Source organism: Xiphias gladius, chromosome 14 (genome assembly GCF_016859285.1).
Source record: "Xiphias gladius isolate SHS-SW01 ecotype Sanya breed wild chromosome 14, ASM1685928v1, whole genome shotgun sequence".
Lineage (NCBI taxonomy): Eukaryota > Metazoa > Chordata > Actinopteri > Istiophoriformes > Xiphiidae > Xiphias > Xiphias gladius.
This window is the reverse complement of record NC_053413.1, coordinates 20,877,721-20,900,834: the sequence shown is the minus strand read 5'-3', so window position 1 is coordinate 20,900,834 and position 23,114 is coordinate 20,877,721. Positions and strand designations below refer to the sequence as shown.

General features: G+C 40.3%; 6 protein-coding genes across 9 annotated transcripts; 2 read left to right on the top strand and 4 right to left on the bottom strand.

The window, feature by feature from the left end:
• Window positions 1-316: 316 nt before the first annotated feature.
• On the bottom strand, window positions 317-1,075 carry zgc:113691 (uncharacterized protein LOC503529 homolog). The gene has a single exon (XM_040143783.1). It carries the CDS (start codon window positions 1,073-1,075, stop codon window positions 317-319), a length of 759 nt encoding a protein of 252 aa, XP_039999717.1.
• A 1,318-nt stretch (window positions 1,076-2,393) lies between these two features.
• yipf1 (Yip1 domain family, member 1) lies at window positions 2,394-6,972 on the bottom strand. The gene is made up of 10 exons (XM_040143488.1): window positions 6,731-6,972; window positions 6,313-6,397; window positions 5,920-6,077; window positions 5,708-5,788; window positions 5,486-5,573; window positions 5,285-5,401; window positions 5,001-5,167; window positions 4,192-4,374; window positions 3,386-3,481; window positions 2,394-3,097 (listed from the first exon to the last, which is right to left on the bottom strand). The coding sequence occupies exons 2-9, from the start codon at window positions 6,344-6,346 to the stop codon at window positions 3,392-3,394; spliced, it is 918 nt and encodes a 305-aa protein (XP_039999422.1). The 5' UTR covers window positions 6,347-6,397; window positions 6,731-6,972; the 3' UTR covers window positions 2,394-3,097; window positions 3,386-3,391.
• An 87-nt stretch (window positions 6,973-7,059) lies between these two features.
• Window positions 7,060-9,364, top strand: lrrc42 (leucine rich repeat containing 42). Of its 3 annotated transcripts, none has more exons than XM_040143485.1 (7): window positions 7,060-7,736; window positions 7,824-7,955; window positions 8,047-8,165; window positions 8,295-8,380; window positions 8,461-8,574; window positions 8,665-8,749; window positions 8,875-9,364. In XM_040143485.1, exons 1-7 carry the CDS (start codon window positions 7,348-7,350, stop codon window positions 9,168-9,170), a joined length of 1,221 nt encoding a protein of 406 aa, XP_039999419.1. In that variant the 5' UTR covers window positions 7,060-7,347; the 3' UTR covers window positions 9,171-9,364. The 3 variants fall into 3 exon arrangements, with proteins under 3 accessions (XP_039999419.1, XP_039999418.1, XP_039999420.1); XM_040143484.1 differs by having other exon boundaries at window positions 8,044-8,165; XM_040143486.1 differs by lacking the exon at window positions 7,824-7,955 and having other exon boundaries at window positions 8,044-8,165.
• Window positions 9,365-10,450: 1,086 nt separating this feature from the next.
• Window positions 10,451-14,137, bottom strand: tmem59 (transmembrane protein 59). The gene is made up of 8 exons (XM_040143487.1): window positions 13,921-14,137; window positions 13,577-13,682; window positions 13,244-13,338; window positions 12,972-13,124; window positions 12,746-12,818; window positions 11,920-12,043; window positions 11,671-11,788; window positions 10,451-11,284 (listed from the first exon to the last, which is right to left on the bottom strand). The coding sequence occupies exons 1-8, from the start codon at window positions 14,074-14,076 to the stop codon at window positions 11,132-11,134; spliced, it is 978 nt and encodes a 325-aa protein (XP_039999421.1). The 5' UTR covers window positions 14,077-14,137; the 3' UTR covers window positions 10,451-11,131.
• Window positions 14,138-14,647: 510 nt separating this feature from the next.
• On the top strand, window positions 14,648-19,634 carry tceanc2 (transcription elongation factor A (SII) N-terminal and central domain containing 2). Of its 2 annotated transcripts, none has more exons than XM_040144599.1 (5): window positions 14,648-14,663; window positions 15,533-15,674; window positions 15,785-15,926; window positions 16,334-16,527; window positions 17,102-19,634. In XM_040144599.1, the coding sequence occupies exons 2-5, from the start codon at window positions 15,576-15,578 to the stop codon at window positions 17,288-17,290; spliced, it is 624 nt and encodes a 207-aa protein (XP_040000533.1). In that variant the 5' UTR covers window positions 14,648-14,663; window positions 15,533-15,575; the 3' UTR covers window positions 17,291-19,634. The 2 variants fall into 2 exon arrangements, with proteins under 2 accessions (XP_040000533.1, XP_040000532.1); XM_040144598.1 differs by lacking the exon at window positions 14,648-14,663 and adding an exon at window positions 15,217-15,448.
• On the bottom strand, window positions 17,671-22,242 carry cdcp2 (CUB domain containing protein 2). Its single transcript, XM_040144597.1, has 6 exons — window positions 22,176-22,242; window positions 21,583-21,930; window positions 19,836-20,177; window positions 18,567-18,920; window positions 18,120-18,298; window positions 17,671-17,976 (listed from the first exon to the last, which is right to left on the bottom strand). Exons 1-6 carry the CDS (start codon window positions 22,240-22,242, stop codon window positions 17,671-17,673), a joined length of 1,596 nt encoding a protein of 531 aa, XP_040000531.1.
• Between the last annotated feature and the right edge of the window lie 872 nt (window positions 22,243-23,114).

The following is a 23,114-nucleotide window of genomic DNA, read 5'->3' as shown; positions in this document are numbered from 1 at the left end:
GCAAACGTGATTAAATTGCATAAATTCATAAACAATAGCTTAGAAATTTTTGCTTAAAGGTTGACTTAACCATTGCTAAAAAGTTAAGTTATATTTCAAATGATACAAATACTGTTACGACAACATTGTCACAAGATTAATTTACACAAGGCAACAGGACAAGCCATAAATCAGCTTTTCATTGTTTAAATTGTGTCTCCTTTTACTCATTCACATACAGATATATTAAATAATTGTTCAATAAATATTTGCTATATCTCTGCTTTACTTTCTCAAAGCAGAGTGTTAGTGGCTGTCTTCTTCTGTCTGAGTCGAATCAGTTCTGAAGTCCTTTAGTTTCATCATGCATGAACACTTTCTTGTCATGATGATAGCCATTTCCAAAAGTTGGAAAACTGTGTTTATCCAGAACAGTCTTTTCGTCATTGTCCAGAGAGAATGGTTTGGTCTCAAAAGCACTGGCTGGGAGCTTTTGGGATGAACTGATGGACATCTCAGTTTGAATTGCTTTATGGACAAATGGTTTCTGTCCAGGTTTCTGGGTAATTGCAGGGAGGGCGAGCTGCTCCCTCTGGACCTTCTTGTCTTCCCATAACTTCAGCAGACGGCGCTGATTATTTGTCATGTCCTTGAGGTTCTGCTGCAATGACTGAACCTGGTCTTCTAGAAGAGTCTTAGAAGTGACTGTACTTGCCAGCTCTGATGCCAAACCATCAATGGTCAGGCTCAGTTTCCCAGCCTTCTCCACCAAGGAACTGCACTCACGCTCCTTCTCATGCAAGTCACTGATTATGTCCTTTGTGGTCTTTCCATTGAACTTGGGGCTGCACTCAAGTCCAATCTGCGTACGAAGAGCCTTCACTTCTTTCCTCAGCTCCTTGTTGTCCATGGTCAAGGTTTTCAGTTTCTGTTTCAGAGCCTCAGTTGAACGCAATCTTGATTCATACTGTCGGAGTTTCTCTCTGAGAACACTTTCTCTGTGCATGGAATCATCTCTTTCCTTCCTGCATTTCTCCAAAAGTTTTAAAGTCTCAAATTTGGACACTTTTTCACCTTTCCCATTTGAGGTGGCCATCCCATGGAAATGTTTCCAAATCACAAAATTAAATTTTATTATAAAAAATCAAAAACATTTTGTTTTTCCTTAGAAGCAATTCAAATAGTCCTTGAGAATTGGGCTAATAAATCCGCAAGCACGAGCAGCTGCCTGCAAGCCTGAGACTGAGGCAAGTGACATTCCTCTAAGAGGGTTATCTGTCTGACAGGCAGCTCCTGTGTAACTCAAAGCTGGGGCTAGAATGACCATTAATTAGGGCGCCACCATCCCTTTGACACTGTTTCAACTGACACAATTATTTTCTGTTTTGTTCATTAATCTAGAAACTTTGCCCTTGTTAATCAATGGAAATATTAAACAGTCTAAACCTAGGTCCCCTACGTGTAAGGTGCTGACCACACGCCGTGTGCCTGCGGAAACAGGTTTTACACACATTTTCCACACAGCACTCTCATCAGTTTGCTTGACCACACGACAGTTAAGACAGATGAGCTGGAAAAACAGTAGCAGCAGACAAATGTCTACTTTTAAAGTTAGGTGCTCTCTTTGAAATGTTGAAGCTATACCTATTAGTTAGGACCTCTCCCTTAAATATTTAAAATGTGAAACTGTTGAAATGTAGTGGCAGCCTTTAATTCTGTCAGGAGCTGGCAGAAACGAGTCATGTTGCCTACACGTCGGGGAGCTGGGTTGACTTGAGGTATTATTACCTAAAACTTCAAGTTTACTGGAAGCAAACAGTAAACAAAGTATTCACTGACATTTTAAGCCTTTATATGATGCAGGTATTAAGAGTCCCTACACATTTTTACAAGGACCTCTGATGTAAACTGACTGTTATTACAGATTGCAAACATTGAATTCAGATGCAATTTATTATTCGGGAACTAAGACGCAAAACACTTACATGATAAAATTTAGTGTGTTAATACTTTTGACTGTTTTCAAATAAATCTTAGTTTCAGTTGGTTTTCCATTTTTTAGATTTTAGTGGGGGAAAAAAATAAAAATGAAATACACTACAAGAGGGGAAAACAGCTTGCCTTGGTCTGTCCAAATGTAACAAAACCTACCTTCCTGCACCACTAAAGCTTGCTAATTAACACAATGTATCTTATTCCCTGTTTCCAGTCCTTATGCTAAGCTAAGATGACCAGCTGCACCTTCATATATATACTAACGACATGAGAGTGGTATCAATCTTCTGATGTAACTCATGACAAAAACGTGAACAAGCATATTTCCTTAAATGTTGAACTATTTCTTTAATATGGGTAAAGCCAGTATGCAAATAATCTGTTCATATAGCTTAATTTATGCTGGAAAATAGGCTCTAGCTGGACTGTAAAGTGATCTTTGTCATAACATTGACGACTTCATTAATAAAAGTGGGGCCCACAAAGACCATGTTTTATTTTATTCCCCATGAAACAGACATATTCAATGTCATACATTTCATCAAATGCAGTTTGTCACAATAAAAAAAAAAAATCTTATTGATTACAAAAATAGTTACAAGTTGTAAATCAGTTGGACATTTAGGATGGGTCTTTGGCATTAGTTGAGGGCACTTATAGTTAGATCAGTTAGAGAAAAATACAATAACTGTGTGTACATAACAAACTACAATCTTACCAACAACTATAATTGTTGTGCTGTTCATTATGAAAATTCTGTACACACATATACTAACTTGTTCTCATTATAGGTATATAAAAAATGCATATACATACTGCACAGACTGGTTACCTAAATATGTCGACTTAAGAAGTATAAAGCATAAAACTACCAAACTAAAAGAGACCTTGTGTGTTGTGTAACACCACACCCCATTTACCTTTAAGGAAATTTAGAACCCAGCCCATAAGAACAACTTACTTAGTAGCAGTGTTCATTTTCAGAGGTCAAGCAGTTGAACCAAGTATACACACTGGGTTTTAAGGACTTGAGCCAGAATGTGCGAGTGCAGGTGAAATCCAGACGAACCATGACTTCATCGCCACAGCAACCTGATTCTCTCTAAAAAGGCAACAGGAGAACCTGTAATTTAAAATAAGAATAACACTTGCTTAGGGAAGGAGAAATCATGTACAGGACGTCCGGTGTCAGATGTTCTGCTCTAGCGGGTCAAAAGTCACTAAAATAGGCCGACAATGTAGAGCTGCTACTGCAGTGGGAGGTCATTATTCTTGATACAATTGAGTGCAAATATAAAAACTGACATGACAAAACACAAGGTGGAGAAATATGACTTACATGTATCAGGTTATTAGTGTATTCATACAATGGGCTCATGGCTTCAAAAGCTTCTGTGTCACTATTGTTTACCTTCACTCAGTGAAAGACTTTCATGTCTTTGATCACAGCTGTTGTAGCAGTAATGTCCACAGATAGTACTGGTTCTGGTTTGCTGAAGAAATAGGCCTGAAAAACCAAACAAACAAAAGGAAAATAGTGTAAAAGAGCCTGGCAAAGAGGAAATAAGATGATTAAGAGAAACTACTAATCAATCAAGAACTACAAGTGGAGTGTCTGAGAGTAAGTGTGCAGCAAATGTTCAGTGTTACAGGAGAGAATATAGTCTTCATGCAATCCATTCATCTTGGTCAGCCTTCAGACATTGCTTACTTTGTAGACTAATGACATGAATGTGACCAGACATGCGATACCCCTGCAGGCCTGACAGTATTCACATTAAGAGGGGGACTAACAGCCCGTTGTCACACCAGTTAGCAAATGTGGCCACAGTTTCCAATGAGGAGAGTCTCCCTAGAGGGAGTTAGCTTGACGTTATCAGGTACAGTCATTTCCCAGAAACACACAGGGACAGACGCACAAAAATGTCCGCGTAGTGTAGTCTGTGATTGGCACTGGCAAGTTGGGTAAAACCTTGGCCATGCTACCGAGATCACTGAGGACAAATGAGGTTGAGTCAATCATTGTTATCCACACCAAGATGGGCAGGCAGTGTTGAATCAACTGTAACAGTGCTGATGTAGGGTGCCCAAGCAGGACAATTAATGTTTTTATCTTATTTCCCCAAACAGAATTATTTTCCATACCTCTCCAATTTGTTATTAATCCTACCAAAACATTTTTTTGTGAAAGCAGCATCATAGCCATAGCACAATTACCTTGCACCCGACGGCAAGCAGGGTGTTGAACACCACAATGGCTGACATGATCGCTATGATAACTTTGGGGTGGTCATCCCTGACCGCAGGCCAGAAAGTCATCACCAGCACTGAGCCCGAGAGGAAAAGGGCCACCGCGATGGAGCACCACCTCAGCCATTCAAACGGAAGAATCCATAAGACCTGATTTAGGAAAGAACAGAGCGTTATAAAACGCTGTATGTGCCTCATTTATATATATATACTATATAAATACTACAAACAATGCTCCAAATATATTCATGATACAGGGGACACTAAGTTTTCATTAACTGTCAAGATAATAAATGTGTAACAGCAACATTACCTGATGCTGACAGGTAACAATATTTTGTATCTTACGCAATCATCTAATACACTGCTCTAAAGTTGATTTATATGGTATTTTGAGACATTCACCACATATTGTGTTCAAAGTTTGTGTGAAGGGTAACTAAAGCATTCATTTGGAAAGCTGTACATTGTTAGTGCTGGTTGCCCCAGTATATGCTGTTTTGTAATTGAGCTGTAATTGTTGCACATCATATGCAGAGTAGAGGACACTCTAAAGGGATCAGAGTAGCTTTTCAACTCAATGTGTCATTCCAAAATGTCAAGTATTATACTTTTATAAAGCTGAATGTCATAAAAATAACAAAAAAAGTTACTTTTAGCTGTATTAAAAATGCATCACATCCTCACACAACTGCAGCATATGAAAAATGACTCTAAATGTTATCAGATGTTGCTCCTGTTATTCTGAGATTTTAAAAAAAAACCTCTGGTCTTACCACTGCAGGTATGTAAATCGAAAGTGAATAGCCGTACACACAGATTATCTCCATAAAGGAGTACGACACCAAGTTCATGATCTTGTTGTTTCTCCACAGCAGAAAACCCCAGAGGGCAAGAGGCACCAACCATGCATAGCTGAAGATTGCTGTTGCAGCTATGGTCACTGGAAAACACAGTATTCAAAGATAAAAGGGCTTTTAAGAGGAGTTTACAGTACAGTTTCCTCTTACATTCAAGCTGAGCAAGTGACCACTGAATACCAAAAAATAAAAGCACTTACCTTTTCGAAACTCTGGGGTATACTTGTAGTTTGGTTTGCCCAAGTGCACCAGAAAGTTGGATATGTTTCCACTGATGGCAATGGCAAAAACAAGTGTGGTGCAAATCCAGAATGGTCCTGAAAGCACAATTATCAATCATTACAATATCAGTCTCTGTGCCCATTTGGACAACCTCTATTTAGGACATGAAAAGTGCTAACCATAAAGATCAGGTTTTTTACGAAGGTAGGCCTGAATGAAGTTCTTTCCAGGCCATGGCAGCACTGATCCAATAATTCTTTCCTTCACCTAAAAAAAAAAAAATGTTAAAACCATCACGTATGTAAGCTAATTAAAGCTACATTAGTTCCGAGGCACTCCATGTTACATGAAAAATTATCATAGTGGTAAATTGTCCTTAAAATAAGTTGTAATTATATTACGTGATGGGTATCGATGTCAAAAAATCTTTGGTAGTACTCAAAGGTCCAGAAAGGGGCACTTTTCTTTTGCCCAGAGAGAAGCTTCAATCGAAAAAAGGGAACAAAAATGGAGAAAATCAAAATTAAACAAATGAATATTTGATGCAACAACTTTTAATAGTTCATAGTTTAAAATTTCACACATTCTCTGTAAGTGTTGGTCTTGTCCTGACCTCTGTCTTGTCATCATTGGCAAGTGGGTCCTCATCATCACCACCAGGAGTTAAACCAGCAGCTTTTCTCTGCTTCTCGGGTTGGAAATTTTCCTCTTCAATGCTAATAGTGGTTGCATCTCTGTTGGCTTCTAACAGGTTGCCAGCTTCTTCAAATTCTAAATTCATGGCGTGGATAAATGGAAAACATTGGTCAAAAGTTTGGACGGTTTTTGAGTGAAGTATGCATTGCTGCTATCAATACATCACAGTGCAGCACAGAGAGAGAGCTGGGAGAGTTGGGAGAGGTGCGTTTACAGATGCTATAGAGACTGATAACGAGAGATAGCAGTAAACTATAGCTAAACATTACTCCATTTACTAATTACACAAAAGATTGTGGAGGTCACTCACCTTGAAACTGAAACGGATCACTTGTTGACGCCATTTATACACGGATTCGCTCCCAACAAAGATGTTCGTCTCTCAGGAACTTATTCTGCAAACAAGAGTGGCACGAAGGCAAAAACTTAATCTTAGAAAACTGTCAAGGAGAGAGACAAAACCGTTTTCAGCTTCCAGGCCCAATTATTCCCTCCCCGTGTCTTGGATTACACCGTGACAAAAAACAATGACAGATACAGGAAGAAAGACACGTTATAAATTAGCTTACTAGTACGCTACCAAGTCCTCACTGGACAGCTCATCAACAACTAGCCGATTACATTAATTGTCTAACGCAACATTAGGAGTGGCAGAATGACAAGAGCCTCGGTTGTATTTAAGAAGTCCAGTTCTTACTTTTTTTTTTCTTTAAACAATGCATGCTTACCAAATTATCTTCCAAAACTCATGAAAATCATTTCATTTCTGTCAGCTATGCTAGCGGTGCCCGTGGCAGGACATACTAATCATGTAAACAAAACTTCGTCCTGTTGCTAAACATTTTCAAAGTAAGGGTTGTAACTTTTTTCTTTTTTTAATTTAACATATAATTGACCGTGACATGCTACGTTATTTATGGTGTCTGTACGAGTTTAACTGAAAATAGAATTTCGTGCTACTACAGATGGTTTTTTAGTATCCTGGGATCCTGAAACATGCGTTTGTCAGTAGTAGACTTTTAGTTTGAAGTTGGCAAGAAAAAGCCGGCATCTCTCATAACTTCCCACGTAGGGTACCGGAAGGAGCTCGAAATACTTGTCAAAATATACGCTAGTAGGAACGAAATTGGAGTGAAATGTGGGATATAATGAGAATAGCTGGCAGTTAACAAAAAAGTCCGACTATAGACGTTTGGACGAGGTTTAAGCGTAAGAAAACTACCCTATTCATTGACTAGCAAGTGAGCTACTTGGGTTTTTTTTCCTGCTTCAAGCGTTTAGCCGGCTAGCTAAGCGTTCATGAGTTGAGAGTTTTGTCCTCACGGTGAAAAGGTGTGACCTTAGTATGGACAATGGCACCATCTATGTCCGAGAAAGAGGCAGCCTTCGTCGTGTCAGTGACATAGTCCTGGCACAGCCAAAGCCAGTGTCATCATGCAGAAGGACAAATCCTTTCGCGCTGAGAAAGGAACATTTCATATTCACCTACAATGCAGAGGGAAGTCTGAGATACACCACAAAATCTCTTTTTGACATCACTCTGTTGTTCGTAGCCGACAACATTCACCATGTGGACTCTCTGGTGGGTTTCCCAGAGCAAATAGGAGACAGACTTTTTGCGGCAGCAGAGGAGAATCGTGCGTTTTCAAACACAGATATTTCTCCAAAAGCCCTGCAGTTATTCAGTGATGCATATGGACAGATGGTGCTTGGGTCCCTGTGCCTACGAAATAGGTAAGTTATGGTGCCAATATATATCCGTTCTCCCAGGTTTCTTTGCCACACACCGCAGTGTTTCTTTTCCCTCTTTCATTTCTGCAGGTTTCCACTCTTGCATGAGAGGTTGGATGAGATAAAAACATTTCATAGTTTGAAGTCTTTGGATTTGTTTGGCTGCAGACTGGGTGATGATCATGAGATATTCCAGCATCTAACATCCACCTCACTGGCAAAGTAAAAATACCTGTCTTCTCAGTCTCAAAGACAGATAGTGGAGAATCTAAGAAAAGACACTGCTAACGCTTGCGCCTTTCGTCTTTAGCAGCCTAATCTGGCTATTCATCGGTGGTAACAGTCTTTCAGATGTTGGCATACAAAGATTGACTGCACCTATCCGGATGATGAGGAAGGGACTGGACTGTCTTCAGCTCCTGGATGTTTCCTGTTAGTTACCAGAATATCAATTGCTTCCATATGACAGTGGTAGCACAGATACAAATTCAAATTTTAAAGCATCCACAAGTTGATGCCCATTATTAAACTGTCGATTTATTAATGCTCTTTCTCATACAGATAACCCTATCTCAGAGAGGGCCCTCAGATACCTCACATGCCTCCCCAAACTTGAAAAACTTAATGTATCTGGGACCAGTTTGAAGGTAAGCGAGCCATGTCTGTATTTCGCACCTGGCCTTAGCTTAGTGTGATGCTGATATCCAAATGTAATTTATACCTCCAGCTTGGGGCAGCATTGAAGACAACCGTATGGAACCTGTTGGGACTCATTTGTTCTGAGAATCCACTGGACACTTTTGATCACTCGAGATGTAAAACAGAAGGTTGGGCAGAGCAGGTGAATATCCTCAGGCGCTGATAGAAGTATAAATGTCGCAGGTGTAATACTGTTTGACAGCTCATAAACAAATGCTTGATTCGTTTTCAGGTTGTAAACCAGTGGGAAACGAGTAGCTCACAAATGCCAAAACAGAAGAAAATTGAAGCATCAAGAACATCAGCACTACGCTTTTGTAAGTTTTCTTTTATTTTACATTTCATGTTTCATGACATTGAACTCTAACTGACTACTGTTAAGTCAACTTGAACTTTATAACACATTACTTAAGATAGTTATAAAAGTCTTTTTGTTGTGTAGTTGGAAGGCAGAAGTTCGTCAGAGAAGTCCTGCATGCAAAACCCCTAGTATGTGAGAGTGAAGAAGAGGCCAAGAGAGAGAGACTGCATTTCTACAGACCTGCCGCAAATAATCACATACTTGAGAAACGAGTTCCTTGCAAGATAAATCCTCAAGCGAAGACTTCCGGGCACAGTGTCAAAAAAAGACAGCGTCAGTTAGAAAGGTGTGACAGTTCACATCATAGCCCTCCAACAAAACGTGCGACGTCATCAGCTCTTACTGCAGAGGACATTGATTTGTTGAACAGCTATTGAGGTGTGCATCTATGTGGCATTCCACAAAGAGCAGAGCACGGCGTGAGTAGGTCCGTCAACAGGTAACATTAAGGCTCAAAGGAACAAGAATGTTTTCCAAGATGGTTCACACTGGTTAACTGTTAAAACCTTTTCTTGGATACAGGTGGCGTTTTCCATATATTTGTTTTATAAATAAAGTTCAGTATTTTGCACGTGCTCACTTCCGTGTTTTTTTCATTTTGTTGTTTGGAAACACAACCTAGTGTGCCCATCAGGCCGGGCAAAGCGTTAAAACTATCCTTGGCCCAAAGCGTAAAGTCTGTGAGCTGGTTTGATGCTACTTTGATTTAAAACTTTTTTGGGAATATGAAACACAACAAGATAAACTGACATAAGGACCTTAAGATGCTTAAGGTGATGCCTTATCTAAATTGCAGGCCCTGTTTCGAAGAGGTTCCCTGTGCAAGGTTTGGTTTATATGTTGCATATTCTTAAATTACTGCGCCAAATCAAATTACCACAAAGAACACTGACTGTTCCTGCATAGAACAACGGTACATTTAGCACAAAAAGTAGGAGAGTCAGGGGGCTACTAGGGGACCCTCTAGCAGGTAAATCCAACCATGAATTACGTCCTGTGTAATCGATGCTTTTCTGATATGGAAACTTAGCAGTCCACACAGGCACTGATGTGATCACATATTTTATAGAAAAAGACCCAGTTCTGAAAATATTCATACTAATACAATTGTTAGCTAAGATGATGGCGGGGTAGATCTGTCATCAAATGAAATTAGGGACACATTATGCTGAGAGAACATACAGTACAATGACGGAAATGTGGAGTTTTAGAAGACCAGACCTTTGTATTCACTATACAGTGGTAAACAAGTTGAGCGATGGTTCATTGCTGCACATTTCTCGACTCTCGTACAATTCTATAGGCCGCCAAAGACATCAGTGTTACAAAAATCAGTGCTGTTCTCTGCAGTCTGGTATGAATGATTGGCTGCGTAATCAGTAGGGAAAAAAACAGTAAATGCAGGTAAGTTTAATCTTTTCAAAAGTAAATTTTCACCAGAGCTTTCCATCAGAACACATCTAGCAAACACCTCACAGCAGTGTAACCTGAAAAAGGAACATGGTATCATACTCTAGTATAGTCGACTTTGTACAATAGTTTTTATAATTGTAGAGAGGTACGTTTAAAATAACATGTAAGCGATAGGATTTGTAAGGTTGTTTTGTCACCTTGAAAAATTATTGCACTAGTTACTTCAATCCTTATTTTTTTTTTCAACAGCTACAGTATTATGTTGAAAATTGGCATTTGCTGATAGACCCCAGAGTTTGCTAAGGTATATAATGGTTGAAAAAAGTCACACCCATGTCAACAACTTCACTCCATTGTATTTAATTCTCATCCATCGCTATGAGAACAGAACAGTGAAGCGGGAAAGACCTACTGCATGTACCATCACTATTATTTAATTTCAAGGGCATAGAATTTTATTGTAAAATTCAATATCTGGAAATTACTGCAGTAAAAACATGAGAACAAACAGGGAGGGTCTGCAACATTAGCACGATCTATTTTACCAAAAGTTGAGGGTTTGGGTGAAACCTGTATCAGTTCATTTCACAAACCGTTAATTTAAACATTCAATAAAATAAGTACACCAACAGAAAGCTAATGCACACGTAAAAATTGGAGAAAAGCCCAGAATCTATATGACTTGTACGGCCATCACTATGTTATAATGCCTCATTATACCAATATACAGAAAACACCTTTTCATCGCTCCAATTTTAAAAGCATGAAAGGGAGACGAGACATTATATTAGTGATACAAAATATTCTGCAATTAGTTACTCCTGTTTAGATCACGAGGAGCACGCGTCCTGTGCCAGAGGATAAAAATCAACCTAAAGATCATGCATAAAAGGAGGTTCTCCCTCCTTTGCGAAATCTTTGGCTTCTAGATGTCGGACTGGCCCAGGTTCACTTTGGAAGGGAGCGGCCTGGCCTCTTCCTCTGGCCCTTTGGAGGTGATGATCAGCAGGGAGGATGCTGGATATGGAGTCAGTTTCTGTTCCTTAATGTAGTCCCTGTCACCATAGATGCTCAATTTCTGGAAGGCAAAAAGGAAACGATTGAAACACTGTTTTGGCTCTTAACGTGTTACAACCTTAAATATATTAGTACAAAACGGTAACAAAATCTGCCCACTGGCACCTCTACAAAAACCTTAGAGTGAGCCTTAAAGGTGCTGGTGATAATAAATAAACAGAATTTTCTTAACAACATTACAAAAGGATTTGATGATAAAAATATATATAAAAAAGAGAAAGAAAATATTGTTATAGACAGAGCTAAGGTAGCTGTTTTGCTCCAGCTATATATTTAAATAAAACAGGAAAAACAGAACAAGACTACAGCACCCTGAAATTACACGTAACAAACATTTGCATACAAAGATTGAACTTGTATGAAAACCACAGACAGCACAGAACTGACCTCAGCAGGTACATACTGGTCTACCGCGGTTGCCACAGTGGCACAGCAAATCCAGATCAGGACCAACACCGACAGGATCAGAGTTGTGGTTAGGATCCACCCTGGCAGCCATGGGTTCCTGAGAAGAAACGGACCGATATTTAGCTCTGTGTGGCTCCATTGGAATTAGATCCTCGGCGCCGTTAATGCCATGCTCCACCAAGTAAGTTAACAGCAGAACTTCCTCCGATGTAGATAAAAGCAGCTAACCTCGAGAGACAGCTGAAGAGGTTGTATTCGTCATCATAGCTGCGGTCCATGGTCATATCTCTGTCCCTCTCCTGTATTAAAGTGCGATGGTATTCTTTGTAGACTGGGCTGCTCAACCCGGCGACTAGAAAGTGAGATATAGAAACTTATAATCTGTTTATTTCCTTTGTATTAAAAAAAACCTCATGGATAGTGTCTGAAATATAGCCGCCGTGCATTTTCAAGAACGTCTTATTCTATGATTTTTATTATCAACAAGGAAAAGACTAAAACCAACTATTTTTTAGTTTCTCTTTCAGTACTTTCTATTGTACGGACACACCCGGCCTCCAAAGGCCATTTGTTCCTACTGAAGATGTAAAAAAATTATACTTTTGTTTACAAAAGGCTCAGTAGTTTTCTCAAACAGCTGGGCACGGTGGATTTCAGAAAACATTGCTCAAAAGTATTAGGTAGTGCATTTGTTTGTAGTTACTTTCAGCTTTGGATTAATACATATATAGACTAGTGAGCATTTATGGCAGCAGGATGGTGCATATGGGATTCACCAAAAATAACCTACAGTGCCCATTTTCATCAAAATCAAGGAACCTGTCATCCTGCGCAACTAAGTTGCTCATTTATGCATTTTCTGGGAAGACAATTGAAGTCTATGGCACAGAAGAATATTGTATCAGGTTCCAACTGTACAGACAATACTTGTGTAAGGATCCATTCATTGTTGATTCTCACTTGTTTATACGATTCCTTCAAAATAAGGAGGGTAGAGTGTATCGCTAGCTTTATCCTTTAGGTGGACGTTAAGAAATTTGAGTGGAAGGCTTACAGCTCTGCTGCGGCTCCTCTTTAACTTCTTTGTCCAGTTCAAACTGGGAGAAAAACTTGACCTGTGGTTCAGTCTGTTGAACAGAAGACAGAGCTGGGTTTTTAAAAAGTTTTCTCCAATTCACCTGCACAGTAACAGGATTAAGTGTTTGGAAAAACAGAATTTAAGATTAGATCAGCTATCTTTTTTTGTTTGTTTGTTTGTTTTTCCCTACTCGGTGCCATACCTGGAAAATGACAACTTTGCCATCATCAGCCTGGAGGTAGAATGTCCATGTGGAGGTGATAAAGCTGTGGGCCTGACTCATTACATCATCCCAAAATCCTCTGACCAGCGTCAGGGGGTAGAGCAGATGAATCCTAGGCATCATGGCCTCCAACTGAAAAAATAATAAAATAATAATAATTTAAAAAAAACAAAAACAAAACTGAGTACACTCTTTTTTTGGTTAATCGGGAGATCCATAGACCACTGAGTGACTGTTGCATACTCATATACCTGCTCATGTCGTCGCTCCGCGAATGGAAGCTGATTCTCGCAGCCCAGGTTGCACGCATACTGCTCGTCAGACCGTGTGTAGGCTTCGCGACAGGCTGCGGAAGTTTGGAGGTGGCGAGAGGTGACAGATGGTAAAAAGAGGATTATAGTCGTTGGACAAAGGGAGTGCTAAGTGCAAGCCGCCCCGTTGCTGAATCGGGCGTGTAGACATCAGGCCGACTGCATGCATGAGCATTTGTTTGATAGCTTTTTTTTTTTTAGTGTAGGTGATTGCACGGAAAACAAGTCACGTCGGGTGAATTGAACAGGTCAAAGGCTTAGTGCATAGCTCACTTGATTCACACTCTGACTTGGTCTGATTCAGGTCTTCGCTGTCGCGAACAAACTGACATATGGAGAACAGGCGGCAGCCCCTCTGACAGGCATACAGTTCCTCCTCCTGGTAAACAAACAGGAGGACAAGTTGAAAGCCTCGTTAAACAACGGCATCCGTGGAAGACGAGGCACCCGCAAGTCTGACGTTAGCTAAAAGCCCCACTTGGTAAACAACATCGAGTTTAAAAGAGGGCGTTTTAACAGCGTGGAGTACACAGGCCCACTTTCGCCTCGCTTACTTACAAAACGTTGTTTCGCTAACGCTAGCAGAACTTACTTTCCTCAGCGAGATGACTACTCACCCGTGGATACGTGTGCAAGCTGTATGTCATTTCACAGGATTTATGGCAAGATGCTGTGTTTCCCAAAACGCTGTCGAACACATCGGGAGATGCTGATGTGCGCGACAGCAGGACGAAGAGTCCCAAAGTACAGACAAAGGAGGAAAGAGTCCCCATTTTGCGAAAACCTAAACAAACAACACGCTCTTCTTCCGCCTCCTTTATCGGGTTGTTATCTCGCGAGACTGTTCATTACATATTTTGCCATGTTTTAGTGCCCCTCGTAAATTCCTCAATTCCACTCACAGGATCCGAAATCACGTTAAAAGAAATAAACAATAAACAGAGTGATAACGCCTAATTTTTATTTTTGGAAATAAACCTTTCTTGTTATCATGACTTTGAGCTCGCCCAACCCCTTTGGATATAAGTAATGTTCACTTTTTTGATCATTTTAGTATCCTTCAATTTTCTGCGTAATACCTTGTTTGTCAATTTGTAGTTTGTTTTGTTTTATTTTGTATCATATGCTTGTTGAATTCTGTTGTGATTTAGATTGTTTTGAGTTTTTTTTTCCCTGGTTTTGATCAATTCTGTTGTGTTTTGTTGTTGTTGTTGCTGTTTTATTTTTATTTATTTATTTTCCTGGTTTTGTGTATATTTGGACCGGTATCCGCAAATCAAAGCTGCACGGAGGTGCCCTTGGCAGCAGCAGAAGGCAGAATATGATTTTGATGAATATTTTTGCGTATGCATAGCAAAAGGTAACCAACACAGACAATAATAACAGCTTTACTTTAATCCAAAACAAACATTTTATCATAAATAATTTGTACCCCTGGGTGCTGACACAGTTTCCTGCACTCCAGTGGTTTTGCTCTCCAGACATGTCTCCTAAATAGAAATGCAAAGTAGGATTTCACTCAGTAAGAACTGTTACTGAGGCGCTAGTGAAAACACGAGTTGTTCATCTGAATTCAGTGACAACTGGTGAGCCTGCAAACAGGCCAAAGCATGTCTCTGGCACATGGGTATTCGGGATTGGTGACAATGACACTGGTTTAAAAATGCACTATGAAATGGAGACAGACTTTTGAGGGGAAAAAAAGAGATAAAATAACATAAACGGAAAAGAATGATTTTCACTTTGAGAATAAAAACAAATAAATCACATCATGCCAGGGGAGTGTTTTATTGCTTTTCAAAATTGTTTTATAGTTTATTCTTATTTATTTATTTTTGTTTTGTTTTCTATTTATTCAGGTGATTACTTAGTTTTTGAATTTTGTGCCATGTGCACTTCCAGAGATTCCAAACAATGTCCGCTGTCGGGTCCACGGTTCTGTCTGTTATCCCGACAGCACCTAAAGGCACCATTAGTCTCTACTATTTACCGTAGCCATCCAGCTGTTGCTAGCTTTACCAAACAGAGGATTTGTCGCAGTTGCGTTAGAAAGGACAATATTAATTGATGGCGTGTGGACGAATGACTTTATCCAAGATAGCAATGCGTTTGATTTATTGAATTTCAAAGGCTAGAGTTAGCTAGGTAACGTTTACCAGGTAACTGCTAACAGCAGCTAGCACTGGTTGTCTCTGGACTCGCCCTCTAACCCAAACTTTACTGTTTTAGCACCAAGAAATCCACTTGGTAGCCTCCTGCTCTGCGTTTGAAAATGGACAAGTTTGTGGTGCGGCTTGCAAAGGGGGAGACACCTACAAAATCGAAGAGCAAAGAAAGGGTCTACAAACAGACGACCATTGAATCTTTACGGGTGAGCTATGAGCGCTACACGCGAATGACCAGGCTGAATCGATGGAGCTGTGCGTCTGATTCATTTTTTACCAAAGTGACTCGTTACTTGCCCCTTGTGTTTCTTACCAGAGGGTGGTTGTGATTGAGGACATCGTGCGCTACAAGTCCATGCTGGAGCTGCCGGAGCAGGGCAAGGACAACCTGCTGACTGCGCTGACCGAGCTGAGCAAGAAGATCCCATCCAGGGAGGTGCTCAAGTCCACAAAGATAGGTAGGCTGGAGGCCCTAACAATAAGATCCAACTTTCTCTAAATGGCATTTCATGTCGTTTTATAGCTTGCCTTGGTGCTATGCTGACATCGACTGCATGTATAGACGTCTGACACAAGGCATTCTTGATATGAAAAGCACCCAGTAGTATTTGCTATTCAGTTACCTGTTTATCCTGCAGACAATCCCAGTCAATTTAAATCCACACAATGGAGACATCAGAGCTTGAACATACTGTTCGGTTACAAGTCCTGAATCGGCTTTCACTGCATTCTGACAGCAGCATTATTGCTCACAAAAAGCAAAAAGCCATCAAAAGTGTGTTTACCTACTACATGCCAGGTCCATAATAAGATTCAAAATATTCAAATTAGTTTAACACGCAGTGACAAACCACTCTCTCCTAAGGTCACACTGTCAACAAAATGCGAAAGCATCTTGACCCCGAGGTGAGTTCAATGGCAGCAAAGGTTTACACTGACTGGAGGACATTCATCGAGGAGAATTCCAATAAGCCGTCTATTGAAGTACGCTCCGACAAACAATCCGAAGGACTGAGGCGCAACGCTAGAAGACTAATGTCTGAAGCCCTGGATGTCAAGGTGAGGAAGAGGGTCTCAGGGAAGATCAGTGCAATGGTTTTGAAATTTTGGGAATATAAGTTAATGGATAAACCTACAATATGTGGTTATTTTTATGGATGTATAAAACCTAGCTTGAGTTATATTTTGTTTTTGGTTTTTCGTATGGCAGCAGATAACATCACGTCAAACACACATGAATTGCAACTTCTTGCAGTTTAACGTTTCCTTCCTTATGAGAACAACACTGTATGTTTGAAGACTTTTATCAAATCAGTTAGATCAATTGAAAATTCAGCATACATGATTCATGCATCAAGCAGCACTTCTTTATGGCTATGTAACCCTTTGTAATTTGTATTTGTATGCATTCCACAAGTAAAAATACTTAGCAAAAACTGGCTTTTCTCCTAAAGTTACTCAAAGTACAGTTTGTTGACACCTGACAGCTTATTTTTAAATCGTATATCCAGTTGATTGAAAACCTACATACCTCGCAGCTATATGGTACACTTGCTGATTTTATTCATAAATATGAAGATGAATTTTAAGTAATGTGCGCGTTTTTCTTCTTATTCTCTTATCTGAGCTGCAGGAGGATTCAGGGATTCTAGACATCATTGAGAGAGAGGTGTTTCACCAGAGCTCCCGGTTAGTCAGCAGTTCATACAGACGGACTGTTAGAGCGCTGGTTTTTGCCTTCAAACACAACCCCGAGATCAGAGCTCAAGTGAAGGACAACACAATACCGGTCAATCAGCTGGTTTGTAAATACAAGAAATAAGTGAAGATGAATAAGGCTTAGCCTCTGCATATTGAAGACTTCTGGTATACATGAAATTTGCCAAGGGTTTTGATGCATACACATTTTTCTTTTAATTTTCTTGATTTTCTGTAAAGGAGATAGAAAAAACTTTTACATTTTTGGTAACATCCGTAGCCGTAAACTGTTGTTTAACTGCACGTGGTTCAAGGTCAAGAATGTAAAATGTATTGTTGGTGGTAATGATAATGCTGCTGTTCTTTTGTGCTGGAATCATGTACAGATTTTTTTGTTGATAGATGCTTTGTTTTTATACTGTTGGTGAACATTTTTATACAAAATATGATTCAGCATTGGAGTCCTTTCTTTGTTGTATTAAAATATACACACGGTATATATTACTATAGCAACACCAGCCAAATAATAGCTATCACCATGAGGATAACAGCCAGAACACAGATGCTAATGAAGACAATATCGCTCAAATCATGTGGCTCAGCTTCCTGCTTCCCTGCATTGCCGCCACTGTCATTGTCATCTTGCTGTGCCTGTTCCTCGAGACGACGCTCCTCTGCTGAAATGATGGACACTGATGCTATCTTCCGCAGGGCATCGCACTGCACCTTATATTCTTGCACATTCTGCTGCTTCCCATCAGAGAAATCAATGTAGAGTTTGTTTACCAGCATGGTGATGTTCCGATGTTTCTGTAAGGGAAGAGGAGTGAACAGTATTGATAGAACCAAGGCACAAATGTCTGACACAAATCAATGTCTTTAACAGCTACTGTATAGTAAATCATTGCTTATTATGGTGTAACAGTAAGTGACATGAGATTGTGGCTAGTCACCTGGCTAGCAGTACCACAGTTGACAAACTGAGCAAGGATCTTATACGAGGTGGCCGTTAACTGGGCAGCACAGGTTGGGTTTCCCAGGTAGATGCTCTCACGGTCCAGCTGAGGTAAGGACTGCTGGGGTATCAGAATGGTGAATTCTGATCTTGTGCAGCTAACGTTTACAGGTACAACTTGGATTAGGAGAAAAAAAGACAGTTCACTTTTCTTTAAGAGCAACATGGAAGAATGACATGGGAAAGATGTGTTTGTAGAGATGAGCATTTAGCATTCTAGTCAACCAAGATTATACTTAGCTGAGATTTAGACTGCAAACACTGTAAGCAGAAGTGAATGCATGACTCAAATCTACAGCACCCACAGAAAAGTAGACTTAGCCATCCTGTAGATTATAAATGTGATTTTGGAAATGAATCAGATGCCTACATACGGAACATTTACCTCCAAGATAAGATGCAGTGAACCCTCTATGAGCCTCATTTCTGTCTGTGCTAAGTACCACCAGCAACATGTTACCCTTTGAGATGAGAGAGGGAGGTTGCTCTCTGCCACACCAGCGTCCCAGCAGGGTGTCTGTCTGACGGCCCCCGTCATAAACTGCAACTGAGTCATAGTCACACTCGTCTGACATACTGTTGCGGTCCTCCAAGTCCATCACAGGGAAGACGAGTTTGATGCGGTATCCAGCTGCAAGAGTGATGCTCCAGTGGCAGTTGATGTTGTTTGGGTAGATGCTGGGGAAATGTGGGCTGCTAAAGTTGCCACTTACAGCTGACAGGACTCGCTGGCATTCCCCTGTTAAAAGTACAGTTGATCATATAAGTTAGTCAACTTTATTTATGATATTAGTCTGCTACGGTGTGTGTTCAGTTCAGTGCCGTTCTTGCCAATAGATGAGAAGATCAATACCACGTACAGTAAATGTGAGCCTACAGACACCATCCAGTTAGTTTAGCTTAGCACAATGACTGGAAATGGAAGAAACAGCTCACCCAGTCACTGAGCCTGGCCAATATATAGTGAAATGGCATACAGTTTTATTTTTTTAATACTTCAATACTTTTTTAACACTACGGATTAAACAAAGAAGACATAATTTACAACTGGATTCAAGTCTGGGTTTTGGTTAGACCACTCAAGGGCTTGTACAGTACATTCTTGCCTGCGGTAGGGATGGTCTGAGACAGGTGATGAGCTGTTCTGGTTTCTGTCAAAGATAGTACTCTGCATTCTAGCAGAGGTGGTCAATTTTCATTTCATTTCATCAGATGACAGTCTTTCATATGCCGAATTTCAAACTTTCAGTACGATGTAATGTGTTTTTTTTCTTCTTGCCACTAACACCAGCCTAATCAGATCTCATTGTTCCCTCTCGCTAGATTCAAATGAGTTTTTTCTCAGCAATTTTATACTGTTCTGCAGATCTTTAGCTCTTTATTCTGGATGCATCCTTGGATTTCACGGTAGATTTGCTGCTCTGAATGGGTGAATGAATAGGATTTTTGTGAATAAAGGTTGCTTTACATAAACAAGAAAGTCTGTCTGAGTTAGTCACATTGTTCGTGACTGACCAATAAAGTCCTTTTTTAATTTTAAATTCCCGCAGTTACACCAAAAACATGGACAATAGAGGAGGTCAAATACTGAAAGCAGTCAGTATATTAGTTTGAAGAGTTTATTTTTGGAATACAACTAATAAAACCCTCTTACCTGAGTAATAGTATGCCCTGAACCCCCGTCCTCCAATGTTGAAGTCAGACTTGAAGACTACCAAAAGCTGGTTGGACGTGGTGACTATGTGGGGAGGTTTGTCTGCCCCACAGTATTTGCCCAGGTGGCGGTGGGTCACTGTCGGGCCATCAAACAGGGCGACAAAGTCAAAATTACACCCCTCATTGTTTTCCAGCTGGAAGTCCAGGAAGACCAAGGTGACCACACTGGTGTTGGACACATGGATGGCCCAAGAGCAGTCAGCATTGTTGCTGTACCCCTGAGGGTAGCCTGGACTGGAGATTACACCTGATAGGCCGGTGAGGACTCCACCACACATATCTAGAGAGGATAGAAGGCAAAATCAGATGCACCCTACATTCTTCTGTTTCAAAAGGAGTAACACTACACAAGATGGTAATGGGTACAAGAACTTCTAGAGAGATTTGTAGAAAGGACAGTGCTGGTAAACTGAAAGAATTTGGATTACGAGGCAAAATTGAACAACAGTGAGATTTTTAGCCATGCAAATGGCATGGCATTAGGGTTGTCAATGTTGGTCTGTCCACCACTTTGGTCCAGACTGAAAAATCTGGACTAGTAAACTATTAGATGAATTACCATGAAATTTGGTCCCCAGATAACTAATAACTTAAGTGATCTCCTGACTTTTCCTATGGTGCCACCATGAGATTGTCATTTGTGGTTCCTGTGAATATCTTCATAAGGTCCCTAGAGGATAAATTCTATTGATTTTGGTGATCCCCTGTAATATTTTTGATCTCCTGACCTTTCATGTAGTGCCATCATCAGGTAAAAATTTGATTGTGTCCAATCCTTTATTTTATGACCAAAATGCCAGCAAAACTAATGCAATTCCCATCAGCCTCAACTGTACCTTGTGTTTAGTGCTAATTTGCAAATGCTAGCATGCTAACAATCTAAACTTCGATGAAAAAGCATTATACCAGCTAAACATTAGCATGCTAGAATTATCATTTGAGCATGATGATATTGTGAGCTGTGCCTAAGTCACCAAGTTATAGCGAAAAGCCATGAGTTATAGTATAGCTGCTGGGCCAGAAAAATCATCTCAAGTTTTTGGCAGTTATCCAACTGATCCCTGTCATATTGCATCAAATATAACAACTCACCTTTTCTGTAGCCGACGCTGAAGCCCCTGTAGGCCACATGACGGTCTGAATGGAAGATGATGGACATTATATTCCAAGAAGAGGTGAACTGAGGTGGAGAGATGTCGCCACAAAATGTCCCAAGGAGGTTGCCTTCATCCTCAGATATGCCGTTGTAGATCTTGATGTAGTCGTAAGCACAGCTGGCATGGTACTCCAGCTCAAAGTAGTGAAAGGTGAGGAGGACGGAGGAGCCCTCTGCCACCACAATTAACCAGGAACAATCAGTGTTGTATGGATACGGGCCTGGGAAGTTTGGACTTGAGATATTGCCAGATGGAGCAGAGAGGATTCCTCCACATTTGACACCTTATAATTTCAAAAAAGTTTTAATTCAGCTCAAAAAGTGGAAATACTGAATATAGGTTATTGCACTTTCCCATCTTACTTGACTAGTTTCTAGCAACCTGATAGAACCACTGAAAGTGTAATACAAGCTGACATTGAACAATTGAGGCCCAGCCTTCTCTCTATATTGAACACAGTACCTGCAAGGTAAAGCACTCCAATCAAGTTTATGTTTTGCTCCGTCAAGGTAACAAATAGCAACTCACCTTTTCTGTAGCCGACGCTGAAGCCCCTGTAGGCCACATGACGGTCTGAATGGAAGATGATGGACATTATATTCCAAGAAGAGGTGAACTGAGGTGGAGAGATGTCGCCACAAAATGTCCCAAGGAGGTTGCCTTCATCCTCAGATATGCCGTTGTAGATCTTGATGTAGTCGTAAGCACAGCTGGCATGGTACTCCAGCTCAAAGTAGTGAAAGGTGAGGAGGACGGAGGACCCCTCTGCCACCACAATTAACCAGGAACAATCAGTGTTGTATGGATACAGGCCTGGGAAGTTTGGACTTGAGATATTGCCAGATGGAGCAGAGAGGATTCCTCCACATTTGACACCTTATAATTTCAAAAAAGTTTTAATTCAGCTCAAAAAGTGGAAATACTGAATATAGGTTATTGCACTTTCCCATCTTACTTGACTAGTTTCTAGCAACCTGATAGAACCACTGAAAGTGTAATACAAGCTGACATTGAACAATTGAGGCCCAGCCTTCTCTCTATATTGAACACAGTACCTGCAAGGTAAAGCACTCCAATCAAGTTTATGTTTTGCTCCGTCAAGGTAACAAATAGCAACTCACCTTTTCTAGAATCAGCCTTGTCAACAACCAGTAGTAAATTAATCAGTATAGCCACCCTGGGACTCATGTTGTTATTGTTGATTCGGCTTTTGTCACGCCTCAGCTACAATACCAGCAGAGACAGACAACGGCAGTGTCAGAGCACACAACCCTGAGACATCAGCCGTGGTGCCCGTAGAGGTAATAGGACTTTGAAAAATTTATTCACTGCCTGAATGAAGAACCTGACACCTACCTAGGCCACGCTTTACCCTCTTCGCTAATTTTTAATGACTGATATCCAATGAGCATGAGCGGCTTGTCAGGACACTGTTTGGAGAAATGCTATGCATTTTTGATGATCACACACACACACACACACACACACACACTCGCCCACTCACTTGCTCACCCTAAACACCAGCTGTGAGTTGAGTTTATAAAAGAGACAGGAAGAAAGAGAAGAGGATGATCACATCAGTCACTAATATAAATGGCTTCATTAGAGCAACATGAGGGAGAGAAGATCCCAGGACTACTAATGTTGTGGAGTGAGGGGCAGTTTGTATACTTTGCTTTTCTTGTGTAAAAGCAGCTTAAGCATGACACAGAGACATCAACATCTTACCTCTGAATTGGAATGTACATCAATGAAAAAATGCGCTGGTGTGTCAGATTTCTCTAGACTAAGAGTAAAATGATAACTATTCCATTTTATTGGATGGTAGCATCATATGCTTCATCGCTATTATAATGGCTGCTGCTACAGGAATTTAGCACAGTCAGTGAATCTTGGAAGTGAAGGATATTGTTGAGTGTAAAGGTTCATTCTTGGCCTTGAAAATTGTTGTGTAGCAAAAAGTCATCATCCTATCTCACATAAAGACCACAAGATCTAGTTAAAAGTTCCAGAAAAATCTAGTAAATGGACCTTTAGTGAAGATTTTTTTTGTCAACTAG